Consider the following 27,216-nt stretch of genomic DNA (forward strand, 5'->3'; position numbering starts at 1 on the left):
TCATCTCCCATCCCAATCTTATTGCTTTATAGGTTCAATATCTGCATTTATGGAGATATATGCTGAGGAGAAATATTTGGATTATGCTTCATTGACTTCAGACATGAGTGGAAAGTTGGCAATTGCTCTTTAATGCCACATTAAATGCTCATCAGAAAACCACAACTCTGCCTCTGTTAGACATACAGTTGGGAAAATGCTATTAAAACACCAGAGGTTTTACTTAAGTGAGTTTCTAGAATTGTACTTTTTGAGTGTTTTTTTTCCATTGATACATTTACATTAGTCTGTAGAACAACTTTCAATGGAATGACTGCCAATGAAATGATTGATTCTAATCTGTTTTATGTAGATCTTCCCAGGGGGTTTGGTCTGGGTCTCAGTCTTCCGTCTATTCCATTCTGTTCTGTAATGCTCAGTGCTGAGCCCCTTACCTTTCTTCATCCACTACTTTTCTTGGCTCTGTCATCAATTCTTATGGTTTTCCTTATCACGGCAATGCTTATACCTAACATCCTCCCCAGCTGCCACAAATGTATCTAGCATCACAATTTGCCTCTGAGACACCTTTGCTTGGATGACTGACCTCCATAGTTTTTCTAAGAATTAGATCCCACATCTCCCAACATGTTCATCCACCTGTTGGAAACAATCTGTTAAACTGGACAATTTGCTAATTTTTCACTTCATTGGTCAAGAGGCTGGTAGTATCAATCTACTCAAGTTTTTGCTTCTCCCAACACATTGAAACCATAACCTGATCTTGTAGATACCTGTAGATGTAAATGTTTAGTCTTCAGACCTCTGCCATCAAGCCTCTAGCTTATTAGAATACTGCAGCACAAGTTGTTTGACTTGCCAAAGAGTTCCTTTTTTTCCACTTTCTGTCTTCCTTCACTGGCCCCCTGTGGCTGTCTGTATCATGGCCAAGACTGGTTATGACCTACAAGATAGTCAACCCTATACCTGATACATACAAGAGCTGAGCACTCCCTATAACTCAGCAAGACTGTTACATTTCTCTACCTTTGGCTCCTTGGAGGTCCCTTCATAAGTCCAAAATTTAAAGTCCATGGATTCTTTGGTTTGGCTCAGGTGGAATGAGCTCCCTCTCCTTTGGAACTGCTCATCGCTATCAACATTCAGGTAACATCAAGCAATGCTTCAACAGCCCTTGTTTATGCATCTAAATCTCTTTGTCTGTGACATGTACTTTTGTTTGTGGAGTTTGAGCTTGTGGAGAAAAGCATTTTAAAGGCTACGTGTATCTTTACTCAACTATATTTGTAAAAAAAAAAAAATGGATTTACATGTGTAATAGTTGTGTGTGGTATTCTGGAAGGTGAGGTGTGAGTACTGTGGTGTTAATGTGTGAATTTATTTTAAGTTCATCTGAATATAATTTTTCAACGTTTGTAGTTTTGCCATTAATCTGTAACGTTATGTTTGATGGATAGAGCTGCTGTGATAAAAACTAGCTTCAGAGAAATCTGAGGCTGCTGTACCATAATTTAATTTTGAAGATAATGCCTGAATTCTGTGAGCACATTTTTCATAATTTTATAGTAGAGCTGGGTAGTTGTTACCACTTCAGTACTGTTTCCCTTTGCTGCACCACTACAGCCCTTTGGAGCCAGAAGTCTGGTTATTTATGGACTAGCCATGCTAAAGGCAGTGGGCAGAGAGCACAGGGATTAGAGCTGTTGCCTTGCAGTTGGAGGGCCTGAGTCTAAATATCTTTTGCTGCTTTAACACCCTTGATTACGGTACTTACCCTCAGTTGTGCCGGTAAAAATTACTCTGCTGTCTCATTAAGGACACAGAGATGACACCTTACATGGAAAGTCTATATGGATATGCAGCCTTGTCCTTTATTTTCCTTTGAGTTTAATCTCTGTTCCTGCTCTGAAAGTAAAGAATTCTAAGCAATATTTTAGCTTTATGAACATTATTATGAATAGCTTTTTAACTTTCTACTCTATTATAATTTCTCAAGGTACTTTTCCTTAACTGATGCAGTAAAAATTACCCAGATGTTTTGAATGGGTCAATTGTAAGCTGTCAACACTGCTAGTGGTTCATAACATTAAAAAAGCCTATTTGAATCAAAGTAATGCCAGTTCTTTGACCTTCCCTGTCCTTTTATACAGCAAGTAGTCTTACCATATCAGTTTAGTATCTCCGGCGTGGGATTCAAACCAGAGACCTTCAGATCGCACGGTGACGGCTTTAACTTTTAACACTTAACACTTCTTCTGCCCTCCGTTAAACTGTTAATTTTAATAAATAAACCAAATCTTCACTTTTTTTTTGACAACTATGAGAACGATAAGACACTCCAGGGACTGAGCTCTCACTTTCTTCAATGTTTGGCAAAAACTTAATGCTGCAGGTCAAAAATGGAGATGAGCAAGTGAAGCTTTGTTGTGCGGCTTTAAAATTTGTAAAGGCCGCCAAAAACGCATTTAATGCGGTTTACTACAATTTTATTTGCTTTTCAACTAAACAATCTAGATCAAACTTCATAGGTTACTTTGCATATTTGATATATATTTGAACTGGGGTTAAACTGGCAAAACTGACGACTTTTCCATCAGTAAACAGATTTGTTGTTTACAAGCAAACTGCAGTCACTGCTGAGGTACACAGTTTTGCCCTATTTGGAAAGCTGAGATTTTTCAGTCAGAATTGTTTATCTCCTGTTTTATGTAAGCAAAAAGAATTTGGGAACATGGCATAATCCTTAAACACAGAGTATTACAGTATCTAAATCCTGTCAATGTGTATTTGAGGGAATTTGTGATTATGCTCTATTCTCTAACTTAGACAGAAATGTTCAATAAAGGAAATGAAATGTATTAGTCTAAAGAAAATCCATGAATCATTTTCAAAGCAATTTCTGAGAGCAGCGATATGGTGTCCCTGGAAAAGGAATCTATATAATGAACCTTTATACATCTTTTACATTGTTTAGCCAGATGAACTAATTCAAGTTGAAGTGTGAATAAGTATCACTACTTGATCTCATAACCAAATATTTTTGCTGAGTTCTGACTACCTCAAGGGGATGTGCATATTTCTGTACTTCACGATTAAGCAAAACAAACAATTTTAAATTTTAATTAGATACAGGTAGCTTGTCACGTTTTGTGTATTTGACAAAAAGTCAGTATGTACTCATTACAGTGCATATAGTGGTTAATGAGTAATTTTTCAATAGTTTTTAATTTGTTCACCACCTAAATGCTATAAACAGTGTCTTGCTTGTGTATATTGTTGTCTACATTTTGGGAAATTAAACTTCAGCATTGTAAGTGATGTCACCATAGAAAAATGCTTTGAATTAGATGTTGAACTAGTTAATTCATAATTATAAATGCTGAAATACTAAACAAAACCCTGAATTATATGTTAATGTAATCCTCTGCCACAGAATGGGTTTATTATAATTTACACAGACAACCTGGACTGCATTGTTGATGAGCCAGACATTGTATGAACAAACTGTACTGGAGACAGTTGTGAAAGTAATGAGCTACTGTTGGAAATGAAAAACCTGGAATGCATGCATAAATATTAAACAAAAATAAACACATATTTGCTTCTGCCGCTTCTCGCTTAAGGTTTCCAAAAATGTAAAACACACCCGAACCCATCGAGTCCCATGACACACAAATATTCTGTATATTTTGTGATTTGTCTCAAGAAAATGCCTTTCTGAGAATCAGGTTTTTCCACTTTAACTCTTGCCTGGTCTCTGACCTCATGGTGATGGGCCCAGAAGTCCAACAAATTCATATTTGAATATCTTCACTTGATCCCTTCAGTTATAATCCCATTGGTGGCTCTTGGTTTTTTGCTGCAAACATGCGCCTGCATTTAATCACATCTATGGATGCTGCACAAGGTTAGTGAGAGATTAATTTCTGCACTGAGATCTTTAAATCCTTTACCCATTTTTCTTTGCATTATTCAAATAAAATGTCTTTGTTCACATGAGTAGTTTCCTGAGCTTTTTTCCTATTCTATTCCTTAATATTTACCAGATTATTATGATAGCAAATGGTCTCGGTATGTAATTTCCAAGTAGTTATGTCAGTTGCATGATAGTATCTGAATAATTCTCAAGGCATAATCCAATCGTAAGGGCTTTCGCTGAATCAAAACTTGGCTGTGGCTTTGTCTTTTCATTTTAAAATCCATTTTAATTTCACCTCGGTTTAAGGTGTATCCTGTTCCAGCAACCCTAATTCAATCGAATCCCAGATATTATAGGGCAGCATGGTGGCACAGTGAGTAGCGCTGCTGTCTCACAGCACCTGGGGGGTGGGAGGATGTGGGTTCGATCCCCCCTCAGGCTGTGTGGTGTTTGCATATTCTCCCTGTGTCTATGTGGGTTTCCTTCCTGTTGTTAAGGTTCACCCATAGTCTGTGAGTGACAGTGTTCCACTGATCTATGGATGAGTGATCCAGTGTAAGTAGTGTATCTAGCAGTGTAAGTCACTGCAGTGAATAAGGTGTGTGGGCTGATAACACTGCATAGAGTTTGTTGAAAGTTGCTTTGGAGAAAAGTGTCTGATATATGTATTGTCTTCATGAGTTCTTGTAGTCTGTCAACTTATGTTTGATGTCTGTCAGTACTGAAGTAACATGGGCCTTGAGAAGAGGTGGTGGGGGGCTGTAGGGTTAAATTGGCACAGACCATTTGAGGGCTCAGAGCTAAAGTTTAGCAGAGGCTGGAATGCAGGGCTGAGATTTCCAACAAAACAGACTGATTGGAAGTCTTACTGTCTCCAGCTTTGACAAACCCTCGTTCCACATTTGTTTTCCTCTTCCCGCTTATCCTTGTCAATCATCGCAATGATTGCCTTTGTACGTTCATCATTCTGATGGGCCGTCACCTTTTCCCCACTTTTCTCATACTTTCCTAATTTTCTTTGTTTCTCTAACTTGGATTTGCCTCTCTGCTCTAGATCTATTTATCTCAGTCCCGGAAGCTTGATGGATTATTATCGCAATGTGTTTCAGCGAAAGCCTGGAGAGTTTATGTGGAATTTCAAACACCTGTCTCCCCTTTCCTGCTGACATGAGGAGAACCTCTGTACTGAACGTGAACATTATGGGAATCAGCTGAGGGGACAATACCTTCTATCTTCCAGCCAGCCAAGTTTCATATGCTCTTCTACATCTCATGCTTTATCAATGTGCGAGAGACAGTAGTTCTGCTGCAGGTTTTATCAAGCCCTGGAAGATTAAATGTAAAATGCTATGCAGCCAGTCTTTCCCTTTTTTTGTGAGCCAATTATGTAGTGCTAGAAAGGAAACAAAATTGTAGCCTTTTTTTCCCAGTGTTCTTTGTGTGTAAGAGTTCTGTGAATTTTCAGCACAGCTTCCACCACCCTGTAAATGAGGGAGGAAAAGCTGGTCCAAAGACTGGTGCTACCATATTTGAATTATAATGAACCCGGCTTCCTTGAGACAGAAAACCAATCTGTGTTCTACCCATGAGAAATGTGTGTAAATAATAAAGTGCAGCTGTCAGATAGGAAGGAAAGTCAGAGAAAGTGTTCGGTTTGTAGCCTCTACGAGAACCGGACCTTCAGGTCTGTTTTGGGTAGGTCTCTTTCATGCTGTAGGGATCTTCATGTATGCTGATGAGCATATGAACATCTGCTAACTTGCCTCCTATGCCACTGAGAAAGTCATACTAATTTTTCTGAATGTGCATTAATTTTTTTCACTTAATGCCTTTGTAGTTAAGAGCGGTCATGCCGTGCACTGAGGCTATCCATTATGCAGCTGGTATGAATGTTGCCCCACGCTGTCAGATGATGTTAAGGACTTTGGGCACAGTTATCGGAGGCTTTATCTCAGCTCATATCCCCTTTCTCCAGGTGACATGAATGCCAGCAACCATCTGTCTTGCATTCTGTTTAATGAAACCCCACGTGCTGCTGATCAGTGTTGTCTTTGGTACCCTTGCAGCACGTGTGCGTTTCGCTTTGGAACCCGGTCTGTTCAGTCAAAACGAAACAGGACAGGCGCTGGCAACAGCGCTGTGACTAAAGGACAGCAACGTTTCCTGGAATAGTAGCAGAAAGGGTGACTTCATCTTTTTCAAGCACCGTGTTGCAGTGTTTCGAGTAAAGTATGCAATAAGCATTTCTCCCCCCAGTTTTGCATTTTGAGAACAAAATTTGGACCAGTTTTAAAGCGGCATTGTTTTCTTTCTATTCAACGGTGTGATCTTCCATTTCTCAGGAAACACGTGTCCTAGTGGCCATTAAGCCTTTTTCTGCGGTCGAAGCTTGCAGCAGGGACATGTTTATCTTTATCCGCTCGGTCATTTTCAGATCAGCCAGGAAGCAGCAGCTCTGAGCTCCGAGGCTCGGTAATTAGCTGGACCTTCATAAATAGAACTGCCTCCATGTATTTTCCATGCGCAATATGGCGAATAGCCAATTAATTGCAAAGCATCTTCAAGATATGAATACAATCCACTTAGTTTAGAGCTGCTTCTCCCAGCTGAATTTGGGTTCCACTCAGACATTTTCAGCTGCAATCTGTTGGAACAGACTGAGCTAATTCAGGAGAGGATGATAGTTTGGGAGAGGTCACTGTTTCGTTTTCTGATTAAGAAAAAGCTGTGGGAAGAAATTTTCTTAATTTTTTTCCCCCTACTTAATCTCTATTCCAGTGTAAATATTATATGTATATATTTTTTCAAAAAATTTTGGAGGTGTACTGAATAGAACAAATTGTGCATAGGAAGTTTTAATAATTCTTATAAATCACCAATTATGGCTAGAGATCCCATCTAAAACAGCTAAAAGGCTAATGAAAATTAAATCTGAAGATTAAATGCATTTCTTGCACTATAATTTGTGACAGTTCTATAAGTGTTAAGAGCTACGCTAATGATAATCACATTTAATGCTTTCTACAAATATACTCCCTGTTTAGAATAGCCTCCTCAGGTTTTCCCCTACTATTTTTGTGAAATTTCGAAAAATGCCTTGCGCTTGTATTAGTTTTTTCTGTAAAGACATATCAAAAATTTTAATATTCCACACATTTTTTTAAAAAAAATTCTATTTTTTGGTTCGAATGAGGTTTCAGATATTCTTTGTTTACCTGGCCACCTTTCATTTGAGTGCAGAAAGTCATTTTCTGTTGACCTTTTCCTGTCCCTTTGTCTTACCCCATCCAATTCTGTCTTTTCTTCTTCCTGGTGCAGAGATAAGCTCCTGAACCACCCTTCTTCCCCCCCATTTTCCTTGCGACTCCTCCAGCAGCCCTTTCTCTTTGTGCCGAGATAAGGTTACTGTTCCCCAGTGGGTTCTTGGCTTCGATGCTCGTATAACCCATCATTGAATAGCTGTCAGCCTCCTTTCCCTTCGTCCCTTCCTTTCCGCTACTTAACTGGACCGCCAGCATAACAGAAGCCTGTTTCGACATGCTGTGGATCCTAATACCCATTACAGATTTCTCATACACTGCTAAAATGAAATATGTCAAAAGTACCAAAGAAATAAAATATACTTCCAGAAAACACTATAAATTATTGATAGAAATTGTACTGTTGTACAAATGTATTTGTTTATATTGCAGTCAAGACAAAAATGAGCTGTATGCATGCCTACATACTGTATGTTCTTAATGTGTGCAGTTTATAGACATGTGTATACATTACATAAGGTATATTATATATCACATTCAGCTGCATTAAATTCTATTGGTTGGTTTCACATCCTGTTTTCCAGACAGGTGAACTAAAGAGCTGTCAAGGTTCTCTTAAACTTTTTTTTTAATTTCTTCTACACATCTCTTCTGATTCAGCTCCTTTTTTTCCAAATGTAAGGTTTTTTCATTTCGTAGTAGACAGCCACACAGCCAAGGGCATGCATGTAAGCACATATGACTTTCACATTTGCCATTGGATAATATGCTAATTAATGTCTGACCTTCAGTGGATGCATTTTAAAAAGTGCCCTAGCCTTGCACATTTTTTGGGTCTAGAAACCTAGGGAAAAAAGAAAACCTTCTCTCACACTCAAATCCACACCGAGTACCTGGAGCATCAAGCCACCTACATCCACTTAGAGAAAGAAATGTAATTAAATTGGACAACTTTGGGTTGGAGTGGAATACGAAACTAGATGAGTTGCTACTCTAGCTGCGATGCAACGTTCAAATAACTGCATGCAGGTTCTTTAATGGAGTGATTCTCTTTGTACATTGGAATGTCATATTGCAAGCAGACATCTTTGAGATGAAGTACAAAGCACAATGGCATTCTTTTATTCAGACATGTAAACACACATTTAACACTTGTACAAGTTAGAAATCATGTGTTGGAATGCGAAATTCCATTGTAACATCTTGACAGGGAAATCAAGGATGTAAAGATGTCCAAGAGATTAAAGATGTCAGCTAACACACCTGAGTGTTTCCCGTTGTCTCTTGAGATGCGGAGCACAAGGAAAAGGTTGACGGCGAGTTTCCGCTTCATGTATGCGCATGGCACTGTGTAACCATGGTTATTTGGAGGAGGGAAGAGGAAGTGGGCATCTGCGGTCTTCCTGTTCAAGAGCATTTCTGTTTTCACTTTTGAAACGGTAGTTTTTTGAATGAAACCCACATTCATTTGTACCATATTGTAGCGTTGGCTCAAATATTTTGACATGTTTCAGACAGTTCTTTAAAAGTATTGACAGCTTTTCTCTGGTTTTCCAGTCCAGATCATTCTGAAGGCTGTGATAAAATCTCTTCATGTCATTCTGTCACTGACTTTGGCTCGACATTTTAATGTCACTTTCAAAAAATATCAGTTTTTAAGCACTTATCCTTGAGTTGTTTGGACATTCTGAACCAATCAGCCCTTCAAGTCGCTGACTGTCTTATTGCCATTTGTACCGCTCCCTTTTCATTTGTCCACCAGATTAACGTTTCTGCCCTCAGTGAATTTGTTCAACATTTTACTTGTTTTGGTCAGATTTACCATACTGTTGGGGTGATGCAGTAACAAGGCAGTGATACGGTAACAGCCTGACACAGCCCTCTAAACTCACACTCCTCCATCCCTAGCCGCTCATCATCAAGGCATAGCAGAGGTCAGAGGCGCGCTGGGGAACAGTGAATCACCCTGCAGCCCGACGGCTTCGAAGCCCACGCCAGTGTCACACGAATCGACAGCAGCCAAGATGGCTTCCATTTCCCGGGCTATTAACCCTTCGACGCCTTCCTATAGCTCCCGTTAGATTATAATGAAGGGTTGTCCTTGCTTCTTGGGGCTCCAGTCAGCCTGGTACTGTACGGAACCCTCCTTAAAATTGTTTTTTCTTATTTCTTAAGATTCTTATTGACTGTAGATTCTGAACAACCGTTACAGGGAGATCCTTCATAATTATTTGATTCATTTGTGACATGACTACAAATAAGTTACTTCCTTGCTTAGGTGACACTGTTATCCAGTGCAGCTTACAGTATCTGACCCACTTACACAGCTGGGTATTTTTACTGGAGAAATTCAGGTTAAGTACCTTGCTCAAGGGTACTGCAGCACTAGGAGTGACTTAGGTTTGAACTGGTAACCTTTAGGGTTCAGGTCTTTTTCTTTAATGGCTACAATTCCTGCTGCCTCTGGAACAAGTAAAGGGCACAATTCAGTTACCCATGCAACTGCATAAAAACAAGTTTTCCAAGAACTAAAATACCAGTTCAAAATCAAACAGTACTGTATATACTGATGACACACACACTGGCTGAGATCGCTTGTCCCGAGTGGGATCGCAGCAAACCGGAGCCTAACTCGGCAATACAGGGCGCAAGGCTGGAGGGGGAGGGGGACACACCCAGGGCGGTATGCCAGTCCATTGCAAGGCACCCCAAGCAGGACTCGAAACCTGGCCAAGCCTGCAGTGCCACTGCACCCCCTTATACTTATCAGAGTTCTGAAACTATTTTGTTGACATTGACTTATTAAAATGATGGCTGCTGTTGAACCTGCATAATAGAATAAGTGAAAACTTGATAGTCGTATTCATAAAGCGAAATTTGTCATTTTAATCATATTAAAGAACCATTTATTGTTTTGGTATATTGCAGGGAACATTAAAATTCCCCAGGATGCCCCATGACAGGCCCCTGTCCTTAGATATCTCATTAAATAAACAATGGAAGTAGCATGAGGTCAGCTAGAAAATAACTTGGGGAGGGTTTGTAAAGAAATAATAGGTAGAAACCGTGTCCTTCACATACTGATGAGCTGAATCGCCAGGATGAAAGACTGGCTAAACCCAGTGCCTACCATGAGACAATGAGCTATTGAGAGCCTGCAAGGGATCTCATCTTCCTCAGTCATTTTTCTTATGGAGCAGCTGTGCAAGAGCCATCTTTCTGGATGCTTGCTTCTGCACTTGAGTTACTGTAGAACGTGGTTAGGCATCTTCCTGTGCAGAACCAGGGATTTATAGAAACTTGCCAGAAGGTGGAGTCTGGACTAAACCTCCACGGGGCCTTAAGGAGATTCTTGCAACAGGACAAAACAGCAATAAATCTGAACATGAGTCAGTCCTCATACTCATGGCTCATCTCCGAGATGATGGAGAATTGCGGTTTGGAAATGAAGCTCACAATATGCTGCTGTAAAAGCTGCCTTGAAAGATGGTTCAAGGGAAAATAGAGATCCTTGGCTTGTAGGAAGACTTAAGTGGCTTTGCAAGGCAAGTAGATAAGCTGTTCAGTGACAGAAGGTTCAGTAGCATAAAGGACATTTTCATGAGAAAAGGGATCTACAGTAGTTCTCTGGATGAGTCTGCAAGCATTGTGACTATTAACTCACACCAGTTGTAATCTATTTCATGCAAAATTGAAACTGGAAAATCTAAAGCCTGGTCCTGAGTGCCCCCCTCCCAAAAAAGTTTTTCCCCTAAATACCATTAACTGGTCCTAATTCATTCCTGAAAACTGACCAGATGTTGAACAAAAAAGATAATGGAATTACTTGACTCTTTTGGCAAAAAATTCACATTTGTTCCAAGCCACCCCAAAGTTCACCACAATCATCACAATGATGCTTAATATTTTTTTAAAAAAGATGTTCAACACATTAAAATTAAATAGAATTACAGTGGTACACACTCAGATCTTCGTATTAATTCCCTGTCAGTTTGTTCCTGGAAATAAAGATTTTTTTGTGACAGTCTGTAAAGATTGTTGAATCTTGTGTGTCAGTAGTAGCAAACGTGAATGAAAAGCTGTGTGAACTATTCTCAGAAATGAAGGGTCATGAAGAGCAGTGCAAATAAAAATGGGAAAAAAAAAAAAAACCTTGACAGTGTGCATGTGCTGACTTGAGGAGTGAAGGCTATTTATATACTACATTTCAATGAATGAATACACCTACACTTCCGCTCACAAACGCAACTGACAACGGAAGTCAGCGGAAATGGTTTGAAAGTCTACCCCCTACGTCAGTCAATAAAAGCTTAATACAGCTTAATCCTTTGATTTATGCATGGGTTAGGCACCATTAGAAACATCAGATAAAGCTGAAATGAACTGAAAATTTAAGACTTTCATTTATTCAGTTTTCATCAACCACTCATACCCTGCAGGATCTCTTCCTCTGTACTGGAAACACTAGGTGTCATGAAGGATTGCTGGATACATGCAGTCTAGTTTACTTTATATCTTATTTACATAAAGCACTGTTAAGGTGAACTTTAAAATGACTGGATATGAAATATGCATCATCTGCACAACCTCCTGTTGACTGCTGAGTTCTGCTTAATGCATGTGAAACAGCCGTAATCTAATCTAATTCTTGTGTCCAGCAGTATGGAATTACAAAGTCTTTTTTCGAGATTCTCCCACTGATCCTAAAACCTAACTTTGCTTTCTAATTTAGTCTTCGCCTGTGTTGCAATGTGGACATTGATGGGTTACAGCAGATATCTTCATTTCTTGTACACCTTAGATCATCTTGTCTGGAAGCGTGACTCCTATGACCAGGAGTATTGGCATCCTGGAGGCCACCCTTAACATCCGGAAAGTGACGCATCATATGAAGGACAGCATGTAATCCACTACATAAACTTTAGCCTCTGCTTATGTCGTGTGCAGCAAGGCTTAGAAAATTGCACGTTATATTTCGATATTGTAAGAATCACCGTGGTACAAAATTTGAGTTCCAGGTTTTGAAAGTGTCTATTACTGTTCATCACCATGCAGCAGAATGCAGGCAGGGATACATTTGGACATGCAGACTGTATCCTACTTGAGCCCCTCAAAACAGAACATGTCCATAAGTTGTAACATGAATTAAATTTTCTTTCCACAAGAAAATGATTCACTCTTCTTAGATGTAGCTTTTCTGTGAAAGATGAATATTACAGAGAAAGAAGTCTGCCCATTTAATAATTCTTGAAGGAAATGCCTCTGGGTACACTTGTGATGGTAATGCAAGAGGCAGGAGTGGAGTCAAAGTGTTTGTTTCAAGACTATAATTCTGAAAGTGAAACTTGAAGAATTGTTAATGAACACCCTAGGTCACCCCCCCCCCCCCAAACACGGAATCTACCTTCTATGGGTCAGATGCTGGTTTTGTTGAACTTTTGACCAAAGTGAGGCATAATAGATCACAGAATAGCAACTGATCCTTCCAAGCTTAAGGTACTAACTTCAAGGCTCAGGGGCATAATCCTCTGTCTTAAGAACATTTTTAGTTCAGTGGGTATTGGAGAATATGCACCAAAAGATTTCCAAGAATGCTGTAGGAGTTGTGTACCACTAGCTAACTGAAGTATACCTTACTTTCATAATGTTTTGGTAGGGCAGAGTTTTGGAAACAATTCAGAGCAAAAAGTGTATTTACACTGGGTATTTAACTCTCTCACACACACACACACCCCGTCTAAATTGCTTGTCCTATATAGGGTCCCAGTGACCCAGAGCCTAACCCAGCAACACAGGGCATAAGGCTGGAGGGACACACCCAGGACAGGACACCAGTCCATCACAAGGCACCCCAAGAGGGATTCAAACCCCAGACCTACCACACAGCAGGACCAAGTCCAACCCACTGTGCCACCACACCCCCTGGTACTTACCTTACAAACACAATTATATTGCATTTGCCATGTCCCAGTAAGTGAAAGCTGAATAATGTACATCTGTCCACTTTTCAAGAGGTTACTTACACACACACACGCACACACACTTTCTGAACCAATTGTCCCATACAGGGTCGCGGGGAACCGGAGCCTACCCAGCAACACAGGGTGTAAGGCTGGAGGGGGAGGTGACACCAGTCCGTTGGAAGGCACCCCAAGCAGGACTCGAACCCCAGACCCACCAGAGAGCAGGACCCGGTCCAACCCACTGCACCACCGCACCCCCCGCTTTCAAGAGGTTACTTTCTGTAAATTTAAGACAAGGCTATAATTTAACAAAAAAAAACTACTTGTCCAGTGCAGTGTCTGAAGCCCATCTGAGAAACATGGTGTGAGAAGATACAACCCATCCCCCCACAAATTTTGCATATACAGTTGACCCTTGAACAACACTGGTTTGAACTACGTGGGTCCACTTTACGTTAATTTTTTTTTCAATGAATTTATGGGAATTTTTTTGGACATTTGCGACAATTTGAAAAAACTCAGAAGAACCGCGTAGCCTCAATCTCGAAAAAAAAATTTAGAAAGTTAGGTGTCATGAATGCATAAAATATATGTAGATACTAGTCTATTTTATCATTTACTACCATAACATATATACGTAGTACATATAACATCTACAGTGTTTTGTATCATATAAGACAATATTGATGTAGTTACTGACAGACATACAGACAATGTAAGCTTACTGTATCAATATTTACAGTACTGTAAATATATTTTCTCTTATTTTCTTAACATTTTCTTTTCTCTAATTGACTTCATTGTAAGAATACAGTATATAATATATAACATACAAAATATTTGTTAATCTGTTTATGTTATTGGTTAGGCTTCCAGTCAACAGTAGGCTATTAGCAGTTAAGTTTCTGGGGAGTCAAAAATTATATGTCAATTTTTGACTGCGCATGAGGTCGGTGCCCCTAAGCCCTGCATTGTTCAAGGGTCAGCTGTATTTCAATGTAACACGTTTAACTTCAAAACTACATTACAATTAAAACCCATTTAAAATGATTCCAGGTACAACTATCTTTTCCACAAGCTTCCATTTAATATTTTTTAGGAGTTGATCATATAAATGTGTCCGGTGTTTGCCAGCTACAGGGTACTTTCAGTTTTATCTCCTACACAATGAAGAAAAACCGTATAAAACAGATATCCCACGATTTATTTTGCAGTACACTTCTGTAAATATCTCAGAGATAGCTATAGAGTATGAAAATCCTCAACTTTTTCATTTTAACAATTTGATTATCTTTATGAGCTATAATTGAAATAAAAATAACCCTACATAACTTGATTGCAAGTTAACATGGCTCATTTTTGTTGTGTGAGAGACAGGAATTTTAGAAAATGCACAAAGAAAATGAATTTAAATATAAACTGGACAAAGAAACATACGTCATGTGCCAGTGAACCTTTATATGCATATTAAACCATTCCATAAACATAACTTTTGTTTTGGAAACAGTTTTGTCATCTGAAACCATTAGACTTGGACCCCCAGGCAGTGAGGGTCTTTCGCATTTCTTTGAAACATAGAGAAACGAAAGGGCGAATTGAGAAGATTAATTGTATTGTGTAAAACTAGTACAAACTGTGTTTATGCAATAGAATAAATCAAAGTATTAAGCTGTGTTAATACGCTTTATTGATTTTTGTCCGAGTTCACTTTACAGTATATTGTCACAAGGACAGTATTTGCATATATTCTGGTCAGTTGGGAATGCTCTAGCACTGTTTAATGTTTCAGAGATATACAGTAGACATGTATTTAGCGCTAATATGTTTAGCTGATAAATTAATAAAACTAAAGGTTTAAAACTATTAGAACAACCCTAAAGTTAGAAGAGAACGTCTACATTGTTCGATTGTTGAGTTGTTCCCGGTTGTATAGAATTTATTCAGTTTGATCAGGCAGACATTACAGGATTATCCATTTTAAAAAATTCTGTAAATGCTCCACATTGAGCTTGTTTATTAAAATATGACAATTTCACTTAGATATTGATTGGGAACACATTCTAGACATTTTTCGTTTTATTTCCTTTCCAAAATATAATTAAGACTGCAAGAATATTTCCTTTAAACTGTCAATTTACAAAGCTCCACATGTCTTGCTTAATTGATGCTCTCATTGGTGTCTGTGGAGTGTAGAGGTTTGAAAATGGAAAGCTTTAAGTGTTACTAGGGGAAAACAGACGGATCTTTAATTTTTAGCCCTCTGTTTAAAAGCGTCTTAATCAGTCAGCCAAATATTGAAATTTTTGGATATGTATTGGCTGCAGTCTTACAAGCTCTTCGCTTTTATTAAGTCTTGGTTGACTTTTCACTGCGAGTGGGAGCCTAGCCGGGCAACACGGGGGCGCAAGGGACACACCCTAGGGGGATGCTAGTACACCACAAGGCACCTCAAGTAGGACTTGAACCCTAGACCCACCACGGAGTAGGCCCTGGGCAAACACACCATACCACCACATCCCCCAAGGGCAAGCACTTTAGACTTTATTTTTGCAATAGCACTTTGAACATGTTGCTGCTGTTGAACTAATAAATTGTCACATACATCTGCTTCCTCGTTAAACCTGTTTATGAACTTTAGCGGTCCGAATTTCTGCATTAAAGCAAGACGTTTCAACATTTTTCTTCGACTCATGTTTTCTCTGTGGACTTTAGCATGAGCAGATTGAGACCAAACATTTGTATCACATTGACCCTTCCCATCACAATCATATCTTTAGAAACTGGGAACAGTGACTGATATGGGATGGAAAGCCAGGCTCTAACAAGAGACCCCACTACACTGGGGTCCATGGGAGATCTTCCTGAAAACCTTGCATGGTCCATTGGTCCCAAAATCCTACCAGTTCAGTCTTGCATTGCTATAGAATGTGTAAGCTTTAGATTGAAACCAACAGTTTTTTTTCTTTTCTTAACTCTGATGTCACAGACCCATCAGAGCATGTAACTGATTGAATGTAGCTAACTATGTCCTTATATAATCGACATGCTATAAATTTATGGAATCCAAAAAACAGCATCAGGAGTTAACTATGAATAATTCACCTCGAGAATAGAATTTCTTGAAATTAATTGGTTAACATGTATGGAAATCATTGGCTCTATTTGCCTAAGAACTTAGATTGAGGCTTCAGCCTCTGCTTTATTTCTCTAGTTTGGTGCTTGAGCCGCTGTCTTGATTTTTAGCCCCATTTTGTGCAGCTGCCTGCAATCAGTTTCATGCTCATTTCGGTATCCGGCTTGCAGCCCACAATGTTTCAGCATTTTCTCATAAACCGAAATGTGCAATCTCAAGTTTCTCGCGTTAAGCTCCTCTAATTAAGTGCACTTTGCATTGCATCAATTCCCCATAGAATTTGGTTTATGGTTCTTTAGTGGTTGGAGCTGATATTCATTCTCAGTTCTGAAGACAGAAGAGCTTTGCAGTTGTCTGGACCCTTGTGGGAAACGCAGAACGCTTATGGTCCTTCGAGTCGGAGATGTTTGTTTAATGTCCACTTGAACAGGCAGTACGGTTGTGTTCTTAAAGGGAAAAAATGACATATGTTAATGTCTACAACACCAGTCTACATGCAGCACAGGGCTGTGAACGCTGAAATCTCAGCAAATCCTCATCGATCGCACTTGTTAAGTGGCAGCAGAAACGGTGGTATCCATAAATTTGCGATAGGATGCTTTCTGCCAAAAGGCAATCAAGCTCAATTGTAACTCCTGCACCCAGAGGGATAAAACATGGTTCTGCTCTTTCACAACTTTTCTGTTTCCCCGTGTTCTAAAATGCGTAACTCTGGCCATTCAAATAGGGCTGTTAACTACATTTGTCCCGTTATGACAAATGTAGTTATACATTTTTTAGGTTGATCACTTCCCCGCTTCCAAAAAGGGCCGTCTTATAAATTTTCTAAGTGCTACAGGCATTATTGCTTGGTGTAGATGATTATGGCCCTTTCAGTATTTACTCGTAGTTTTAATTGCGAGTGAATTTGATCGGTTTTCTGTCCACAATGAAATGACACATTTAAGCCCATTGGTGTGACACACAATTGTTTTCTCAATGTTTTACGTTCGTACAGCACTCCCTTCCTTGATGTTTCTTCCCCTTGGGACACGTTCTGTCAAAGTTTGGAAAGGAGATTCTTAAACGTCAACAGTTTGTCTGAATGTTTGTTGTAGCAGCACGATCACCGCTCAGAACAAGCTGTAGATCTTGGAAATGTGTCAGTATCTTTTCTGGGTACTTCTGTCTGTCCATCTGTTCGCTCCCTTTGGTGTGACCAGCACTTGCGATGTAACTAAAGGTTGTAACTTAGCTGCTGAAATGCCTCGTGTTCGGAGCAGCGTTCTCCCAACTGTTTGGAATCACTGGATGATGGGATGTTACGATTTCAGGAGTTTAATCCGTCGCTCCATTCATGTACTTCAGTTGTAATTCAAGGCCCAACATAAATCACAAATAATATATCACGAAGGGATATGGGCAGCATAATGGCTAAGGGGGTAGCGCTGGCGACTCGCAACTTGTGGGCGCTGCGGGTCAGCTGTGGGTTCGAACTGGATTCTATTTATATGGAGTTTGCGTGGGTTTCCTCTGGGTACTCTTGTTTCCTTCCGCAGTCCAAAGACATTTTTCAGGTCAAGTGGTAACTCTAAATTGCCTGTGTGTGTGTGTGTTTGTGTGATTACATTGCAATGGACTGGTGTCCCATTCAGGGTTTTCCCTACTTCAAGCCTTATGCTTCTGCAAGAGGTTCCAGAATACAGCCACCTTCCATTAGAACAAGCAGTTATGGATAAAGGATGGATGAATTAATAGGCATTACTTCAATTTTTTTTTTCTTTTTTTTATGTGATACTTGAGGTAAGAATGTGAGTCTAGCAGAGCATCTGTACATGAGCTTGCTTTGTTTTGGTCTCTCCTCAAGCTCCAGTCTGAAGCAGCACATTTATCAATTGTGGCCACATGTCGCTTTCGAAATGAACTGCTGGGGAATTCTGCTTGCCTGGGCATCCGCAGGTGCCTTGGTTACCAAAGTAAAGAATTATATATTACAGTTGAGAGCTGTGCTGAGCGCTGAGAGCTGCGCTGAAGTAATAGCGCATGACCCAAATAAACAAGGTAAAAAAGGGACACTGCTTCCTACAAAGAGACAATTAGATTTGTAGCGTGTCGGGAAAGGGCCATGTACACCACATCCTTTTTCGTACTATTAGGGTAGCATGTTGGGCGCTGCATTAAAGGCACATCCAGTTGTCTCTCATTGTCCTTGAAATCATTGAGATGCATATAGGCCACAGAGAAGCCTGAACCCACTCCTAGCATTTCTAACCCAATGGTAACAAATGTTATCTGTTCTCCTCGCGGGCTTTCTGTCGTGGTGAAAGACGGGAGACGGATGAGATGGAAGAGATCGACCCAATTGCTGGTGCTTTTAATGCAGATCCGAGAAGGAGCGGGCAAAGAGATGGTCAGGGACAGGCGAGGTTCGGCTGATTTGCAAACGTCGTTAGTGGGGCAAGACAAGAGACCTGGTCGGTTAAACGGAGCCAAGGGTCGAAAAAGCCAGAACATGGGAAACAAGGGCATTGGGACGGGACTGGGGAGGATCAGGGATGTTGAGTGACGAAGCTAACGCTGGAGCTGCGTCTTCTCAGATTGAGGTTCCGCGAACAAGAGCACCGGGGCAACCTCTTTATACTCGGTCTCCCTGGTTCACAGCATTGCGGTCGTCGGGCACTAGGTTGTGGGCGTGACACTTCCATCAATTAGTGATCTTAGTTTCTGTTTTGAACTGTCCAATCGCTGTCTTTTCCGCAAGTTATACAATCCGAAAAGGACAATTTTTGGTTGCCTTCTTCCATTCTTTTGTTACATTCCTCATATTTCCAGAACTGGATGTTTTGCGTGAAGGTTACATGCACGCAAATGTGTTTTCTTTCATTGCTCACACGAATAATTTCGAACGCCAAGGTGCTCCGGGTGACTAACCGAGATTTATTGGCTCACCGAGATACCTTTGCTCAGTCAGTTAATGTGAATGTAGGTATATATTTGCTTTGGCTACCGGTAGTTCGGCCCCATCTGGTACCAGCCACACTGGATGGAACCTGGTCCCTTAGGGAGCAGACAGCAAATCGAACAAATCCAGCGCCTTTGCCATAATGCATTGCTGATAAAGTTGACAGTGTTATCAGCTGTAAACAGATGGAACTTCCATGTTACTTTTTAATTGTTTCAGTGACAAGGGAGCTTATAAACATTATATCACTTTCACAGGGTTTGTAGTGCGCTCACTGCGGTGCCATATTACCAGGGCAGCTTCGCGGTTTGTGCTGCTGTGTGCTGCTTTCTGCCAAGAAACGCATTTACTTAAACAGACATGTTCATTCTGGCATATTGCATCCAGCATTGTTTTTATTAAAATAAGTACATAATTGACAAGTAATCTCCTGTTTTACTCCATAATATGTTGAGAGTATTTCTGCTTGAGCACCCGTATTAATGTTTGCAGGTATTGAATCTTTGAATAATAAAACAGTCAATTTTTTTATTTTTTGTAAGAAGAAAATCACTTTCTCCCTCATGTCATTTAGTTCTGCTGTAGCTTTGGTGTTTGGGATATTTTTAAAGAACTGATTTTTTTAAAATCACAATTTATATTGTACTTTTATGCTGTTACAGTTGCTTGCAACATGATGGGCTAAACTATTCCATTTATGTACAGATTTATGGTCTAAGGAAATTCAACCCCCCGCCATTCTAGAAAGGTGGCACTGTAAGACATACAACTTTTAAAACGTTAACATTCTAGTTAAAATTACATCCATACCCCAGTTTGACACCTCAGTTTACTAGAATGTAGAACTGGGCATCTAGATGGCTGTGGGTAAACCGTGGGATCAAGGTACTACTACCTAGACACAAGCAGTGCTCTCAAGAACCCTTGTTGGGTCTCGTGGGTTAGGGAGTATGATGCTGAAAGAGCATCTCGAGATGCGTGATACAAAACTGCATCCTCCTTCGTGTCAGCTCTTCAGTAGCCACTGGATGGTGTCCAAATCTCACATCGGTGAGAGACTTAAAATGATTTAAAAAGTTTTATTTCATGCATTGCATTTTTTCCCACCTATTTCATTCAGTTACGTGTGATACCTATGGGTTTGTCTTAACGTCTAAGTCATTGTTTTCTTGCAAATCATGTGGCACATTCCAACCTGTTCAACAAGGAGGGACAGAGGATTCTCACAAAAACAATTGCCAGGTTCAAATGCCAAGTAAGTTCCCCACAGTAAAGAGGAGACATTAGATCAAGCAGAATTTTTTCTTTATACGGTATAGTTACATAGCTCTCATTAGCCATATTTAATGATTTGGGACAACGCGTTTTCTGTTTAACCGTCAAACCTGCGTCTGTTGGCCCAACACACTATTGGTTTCACTACATCGCTCTTCACAAAAGAGCTCAACACTGGCAAGATGTGAGCCTCAGGAGGTAGTCAGCTCAGTTGCTTTTTTTTGGCTGTGTTATGATTTCCAGCACCAAGTGTTAAAGGTGAAATAATCAGGTGACAATGGCGTATTTGAATAAAAAAACTGAAATTTCTCAGGGCTCAGAACATATTTACCCTTTTACAATAATAGTAATCTATCTCGCAGGAAAACTTCATTCACGAGCAATGCTCAGTAAGGCACTATGCTAAATTTCTAGCTCTAATTTAGATTTTCTAAAGCCTTGCTTAAAAGCTATGGATTGAACCAAAGGAAAAAAACACAAATTTGCTTTTGCTTGTGATTTCCCTGTTGTTTCTCATCTTTCATTCATATATTTTTAAGGAGCAATGGGTTTCTTCCTTTTCAAATATGCAGTGACTCCAGGTGTTACCTGAGAAGTACAGAAGTGAACAATTTCACTCAAAGGTGTCTCCGTTTTAAAGATATCGATTGAGTTGTGTGGTATCTGAACGGCCTGCCGTCCCGTGGGACACAAATGCGTTTCTCGGAGCAGACGAAAGGTTTCTAAGAGCACAAGAGCAGCCACTCCTGAAGGCGCGGGGGCCACTCTATGACATTTCGGTGAGGGACGCCTCTGTCCTTGTACCGACGCTGCCTCCACATCGGTACCGAGTAGCATGTGCGGCTTCTCCTCCCCCCCACAGAGCTGCTGAAGCACCTATCTGCAGTAATCGGCTTTGGCCTGTTTGTTTGAAGATAGCAAATGTTCACTGTGTGCTGAAAATGGAGGACCGCTGGTGCTGAGAGGGCCCTTCTGGCTCTTGGAATAACACCTCTGAAATGGGCCGAGCTCTGGAGGAAAAGAAAGATGTGTGAAAAACAAGTCAGGAGTTTGTACAATTCACTAGCAACAAAAGCATGGAAATACAGTGATGCTCGGTTTAACAACGTTTTGCTTAACAACTGACCGCATGTACGACAGGGGTCCCGTAAGATTCTAATGGAGCTGAAAAAAATTATCGACTAGCAACGTCGTAGTGCAATGTTCCTCACATGTTCGTAGCGGTTCTGCTGTAAAGAAACCTACTGCCAGTCGTATAAAAGTATAGCACATACAGTTGGTACAGTACATAATGCTTGATAATGATGATGAACACCTGTGTTACTGCTTTATGTATTTACTATACTGTATTTTTATCCTGGGGCGGGGTGGCGCAGTGGGTTGGCCCAGGTCCTCCTCTCCCGTGGGTCTGGGGTTTGAGGTTCGAATCCCGCTTGGGGAGCCTTGCGACAGACTGGCGTTTTGTCCCGGGTGTGTTCCCTTACACCCTGTGTTGCCAGGTTAGGCTCTGGCTCCCTGCGACCCTGAATGGGACAAGCGGTTCAGAAAGTGTTTGTATTTTTATCCTTATTTTACAGTGTACTTTTTCTGCTTATAAAAAAGTTTACTGTAAAACAGTATGCTGTGTTACACCAGCATCAGCGTCATAAATCTTGTTTACTGCATCTCTTGACTGCACCGCTCTATGATCAAGGCTATACCATTTAGGTTTGTATAAGTACACTCCATGATCAAGGTTACACCATCCAGGTATGTATAAGTACACTCTATGATCGAGGCTACACCATCTAGCTGGGTATAAGTACACTCTGTGATCAAGGCTGTACCATTTAGGTTTGTATTAATACACTCTATGATCGAGGCTACACCATCTAGCTGGGTATAAGTACACTCTATGATCAAGGCTACACTGTCTAGGTTTGTATAAGTGTACTCTATGATGTTTGCACAGCAACGAAATCGCCTAATAGCGTATTTCTCAGAACGTATCCCCGTTAAGCGACGCATGTTTCTGTAGCAATGGAAATATAGCAATGTCAATCCAGATTTCATTGTTGTATAAACACACTCAATATACAGCTCAAACAACCTGTAGCCTTATGGTCCATTGAAATGAGGGAAATAAATCTGAACAGGTTGTACTGAGTTACACTGAATCCCCGCCCTCACCCTCCCCAAGCCACAGAGAAAATGCCTGAGAGGAACATTAGACGTGTGTGTGTGTGTGTGTGTGTGTGTGTGTGTGTGTATGCGCGTGTGTGTGTGCGCGGCGCAGAGCAGGGGGTGACCTCGCTCCAGTGGGCTCACATAAAGGACATGCACTGGGGCTTCCATGACGCATCCATGGCTTCGCAGGCGCCTGCTCCCGTCATGAAATCTTAATGCTAAAAGCAGTGTAAATACTGCTCGAAGTGGGCCTGTTGAGCTTTCAAAAAACCAGAAGGAAAAAAAAAAAAAACTAAATTCATGTAAAAAAATAATAATAAAAAAGTTTGGGTAAAAATCTCCTCCCATACTGTTTTTATATTTATTCGTTTAGATGACAATTTTCTTGAAGGAAACTTCCAGTGTTGTCGTGTACTTGGTTATTTACCCATTCTTACAGCTGGATAGTTGGATCAATTCAGGGAAAGTACATTGCTCAAGGGCACTGCAGCAGGAGGTGGGTTTCAAGCCCACGATCTGAGTCTAAAGGCAACAGCTTCAACCACTTTGCCACCTGCGGTTTTTCGGTTTGCAGAGTTCAAACATCTGTAGGCATTTCTTCTGTTTTTTGCAATTTTTTTCTTTCTTTCTTTTTTATTAATTCCACTTGTATTGTTGCACAGAATGTAACAAGATCATGTTTCAGTGTCCGGTCCTGCCTCCGTATCAGACGTGTGTCCAAAGTCCACAGAGCATAATATCCTCAGGCTACAGTTGGTGCCCGAGCATTTGAAGTAGAGGGGTTTAGTGGGACAGTCCTTGCCATCTGTGTTGTCTTTAATAAAAAGTAAAAATACTTCACTGTTTGTATTGACTGGACCATGTAGAAAATGATATACTGACTTCCGTACTTATTGTGGAGGCTGAGACCCTTGGAAAAGAATTTTTTTACCCTTTTTTCGTTTTTATCCATGTTCTTTTGTATTGTGTGTTAATTGCTGTACTCTGATGTTTTACTGATGATTCACTTTTATGAATGGGACTGTGATTGAACACTTTTTTTCCTCCCTCTCTCTCTTTCTCCCTCTTTTCATCAAAGCGGAAGAGTATGCGGTGGAAGGTAGGAACGTTGTTTTTTTTTTTTTTTACACCTTATGATGGCTGTCAGTGTGTGGGATGAGTCAGTGGTGGATGACTTTGACCACTGCTTTTCATGTACTCTCACCTCCTGTGGGGGAATTGTGTGTTTGGACTGCGGTTCTGATGACTGTGGGGCTTAGTGTAATATCTAAAAAGACGACCAAACCCTTCGCCTATGACTAACATAGTCTTTCTCAAGGACTTAATATTGTTATCAATGAAGACACATTTTCCTTTTTTCTTTTGTGTTTTAAGTTCTTTTGGGTACCTCACCGGGAAGGTTTGTAATTCTTGGTGCTCGTGAACGTTTGTTACTTTATCAGATCCGTTGTGTAAAACTGTACCGGGAAAACATCCTGCACCTTGAGTTCTTCAGTCTTGCCGTGGAACACCACCTTGAAGATTGTAGTGTGTCAGGACTCTGACAGGGAGGGTTATGAAGCCCTGTGTGGTGGCAATATGGCCCATCTTGTTTGTTGTGGAACAGGCAGCAGGGTTATCTCGGCACAACAGTGTGAACTGTTTGAGATTCCAAGCTGTGGCCAGTAAATGAAATGGATTGAAAAGCCACTAGTCTGTCAATAAACAAAAAATGCACAATAATAACCATGATTTGTGCAGAAATCGATTAAAGATTCTCTGTGGTGTCTGTGACTGGTTGCCCAAAGTAACTTGGTTACAAAGTAAATCTGCATTATGTTTAACGGTAAACATGGTTTCCATTTGTGACAGGAGCTCCTACTAGAGGACAGGGGGTCTCCAGGCATGCAGGACGTTCTGTGCACCGATGCAGTCAGAAGAAGACGGATGAATTAGAGCTGACTGATTTTAGAGGTGCAGTGTTGAGAGGTGATCCCAGGTGACATTTGGTTAGATGTGTAGGCTTTACAAATCATAGGCAGTATTGTAGGATTGCTTTGGACTCTGTGGAGAGAAGGAAAAAAAAAAAAAACATGCATGGATGGAATAACCTAATTTCCAGACAATTTTGCCAGACTTTAAAGCAATAGAAAACTAAGGTGTGAATTCAGCCTCTGTGCCTTTTTCAAAATAAAGTACACATTTTCGTTAACTTCAGATTTGAATGAAATGAAATTATTCAGTAAGTAATGGACCCTGTAGTCTCTCAGCTAATAATGTCAAAAGGACATATATTTAGGGTTAACTCATCCGTCCACATAACATTTTTTCCTTATGCATAAATGAGCAGTAGATAAAGTTCAGATTTGCAATGGTTATTAATAGTAATGAGCAGACATGATGATTGTAATTATAAATATTATTATTGCTGTTGTAAACAATGTATGATAGTAATTAAAAAAAAAAAACTATTCTATAGTACACATTTTACACATCTTGTATATTTTCACGTTAAGCAAAGCCTTAAGAGGACAATAATGTGCACAGAAATTGAATGTGCTCAGATGAAAAATGGAGCTGGAACCTGATGGTACCTCTTATGCTAGATCTTGAAGTAACACAGTAAAGTTAATAAATGTTAGTTTTGGTACTTCTGCCAAATGAGCAAGAACATAGTCACATGAAAAAGAAAATGCACTGTTTCAGTCACATGGTTCTGTATTATATCAGAGCATAGAATGTGGTCCTTATCAGGGCCTAAAATTAAGTGAATATTATCTCAGGTGACAAACAAGATATTGACAACCAATTCTATTATGTCATTATTTATTTCCCAAAAATAAGAACATGCAGAAGCCATTAGTGACACGTGAAATAAACCCCATGATTCAACAGAATATAAACCACTTTTAGCAACAATACCTTGAAGTAATCTTTCTTTTTTTTTTCTTTTTTTTTTTTTTTTTAACGAGTTCATCAGCCTCACATTGTTTTGGAGACACTTTGACCCATTCTTTACAACATTACGTCAGCTCATTGATGTTTGAGGGCATTCGTTTATGCGCAGCTCTCTTGGTCCCGCCACGGCATCTCAATGAGGCTGTAGTCTGAACTTGGATACATATACAACATATTGATTCTTTTCTTTTTCAGCCGCTCAGCTGCAGATTTGCCGTTGCACTTGGGATCATTATGTTGTCGTGTCACCAAATTCTGGCCAGGCTTTAGCTTGCAGATGGCCTCACATTTGTCTCTAGAATACCTTGCTATAAGGAGGAGTTCATGGTCAACTCAATGACTGCAAGGTGCCCAGGACATATGGCTGCAAAATGAGCCCAACTCATCAAGCTTCCACCACTGTGCTTGACAGCTGGCATGAGGTGTCTGTGGTGATATGCTGTGTTTGGTTTTTGCCAAACATGGTGATGTGCATAATGACCAATATCTCCATTTTGGTCCCATCTGTCCAAAGGACATTGTTCCAGAAATCTTGTTGCTTGTTGAGATGCAACTTTGCAAAATCTAAGCCTGCCTGCCATGTTCTTTTTTGGAGAGAAGGGTCTTTCTCCTGGCTACCCTTCTATAAAAGCCATGCTTGTTCAGTCTTTTTCTGATCATACTGTCATGAATTTCAACATTTAACATGGCGAGAGGCCTGTGGATCCCTAGATGTGAGTTCCTTGTGTCTTCTCTGACTATTGTACAGTCTGACCTTGGGGTGAATTTACTTGGACACCCACTCCTAGGAAGATGGGCAACTGTCTTATATGTTCTCCATTTTTAAATAATCCTTCTGACTCCTAAATGATAGATTTCAAGTTGTTTGGAAATGGCCCGTTAACCCTTTCCAGCGTGATGAACAGCTATTGCTTCTCTCAGTTCCTTTCTGGTGTGTTTTCTCCTATTTTCTCCTTGGCACCGTATAAACACGAATGAATGCTCCAGACCACCAAACTGCCAAAAGCAGTGCTTTTACAAAGGTGATTGCACTTCCTGATGATCAACTGATCTAGTGTATTTGAGTAGCAACACCAGGCTACAAAGTACCTTGTTAATTCCTATGGAATCAGCAAGATCGTATTTAATTTTTCGCCCCATGCTTTCTGTATTACGACTTTCTTTTTTTGTTGAATAAATGACAGTGGAATCTGTTCTGTTCTCAAGCTAGATTTTGTCATTATAGAAGTTGGTGAGGACTAAACAATTTTTTATGCCCTGATATATAAAACCATTGAATTGAAAGAGGTTGTACCTTCTTATTTTATGACTACATATATGCATATCTTTCCTCTGCAAAAGCCAGTGAAATCTGCATAAGGTTATAGAGAGATTACGGTGTACTCCTAGTTGACATTTATCTTGAAAAATGTATTGTTTAAGGTAATATGAAACACACCTAATTAGAGTGGGTATTTAGCTTGATAGATACGTTGGTGACATTGTTAGATCTCTTGTGAGAAAACCCAGATTTATATCCTGCTCTACCTTTAAGCAATTTTAATTAAATACCAAATGAAGTTATTTAGACATCTCATACAAAATATTTGAATTAGACTAAGTTCAGCTTCTTGTACATTAGA

General features: G+C 40.1%; 1 protein-coding gene across 1 annotated transcript in view; it reads left to right on the plus strand.

Annotated features, from left to right (window-relative positions):
- Positions 1–27,216, plus strand: part of LOC108934142 (neurexin-2-like) — a 91,693-nt gene that overhangs the window by 34,934 nt on the left and 29,543 nt on the right. Inside the window, exon 3 of the mRNA XM_029251120.1 lies at positions 23,736–23,756. Coding sequence (XP_029106953.1) covers positions 23,736–23,756 — 21 coding nt within the window. The remainder of the gene's footprint in view (positions 1–23,735; positions 23,757–27,216) is intronic.

This window comes from Scleropages formosus, chromosome 4 (genome assembly GCF_900964775.1).
Source record: "Scleropages formosus chromosome 4, fSclFor1.1, whole genome shotgun sequence".
Taxonomy (NCBI): Eukaryota; Metazoa; Chordata; class Actinopteri; order Osteoglossiformes; family Osteoglossidae; genus Scleropages; species Scleropages formosus.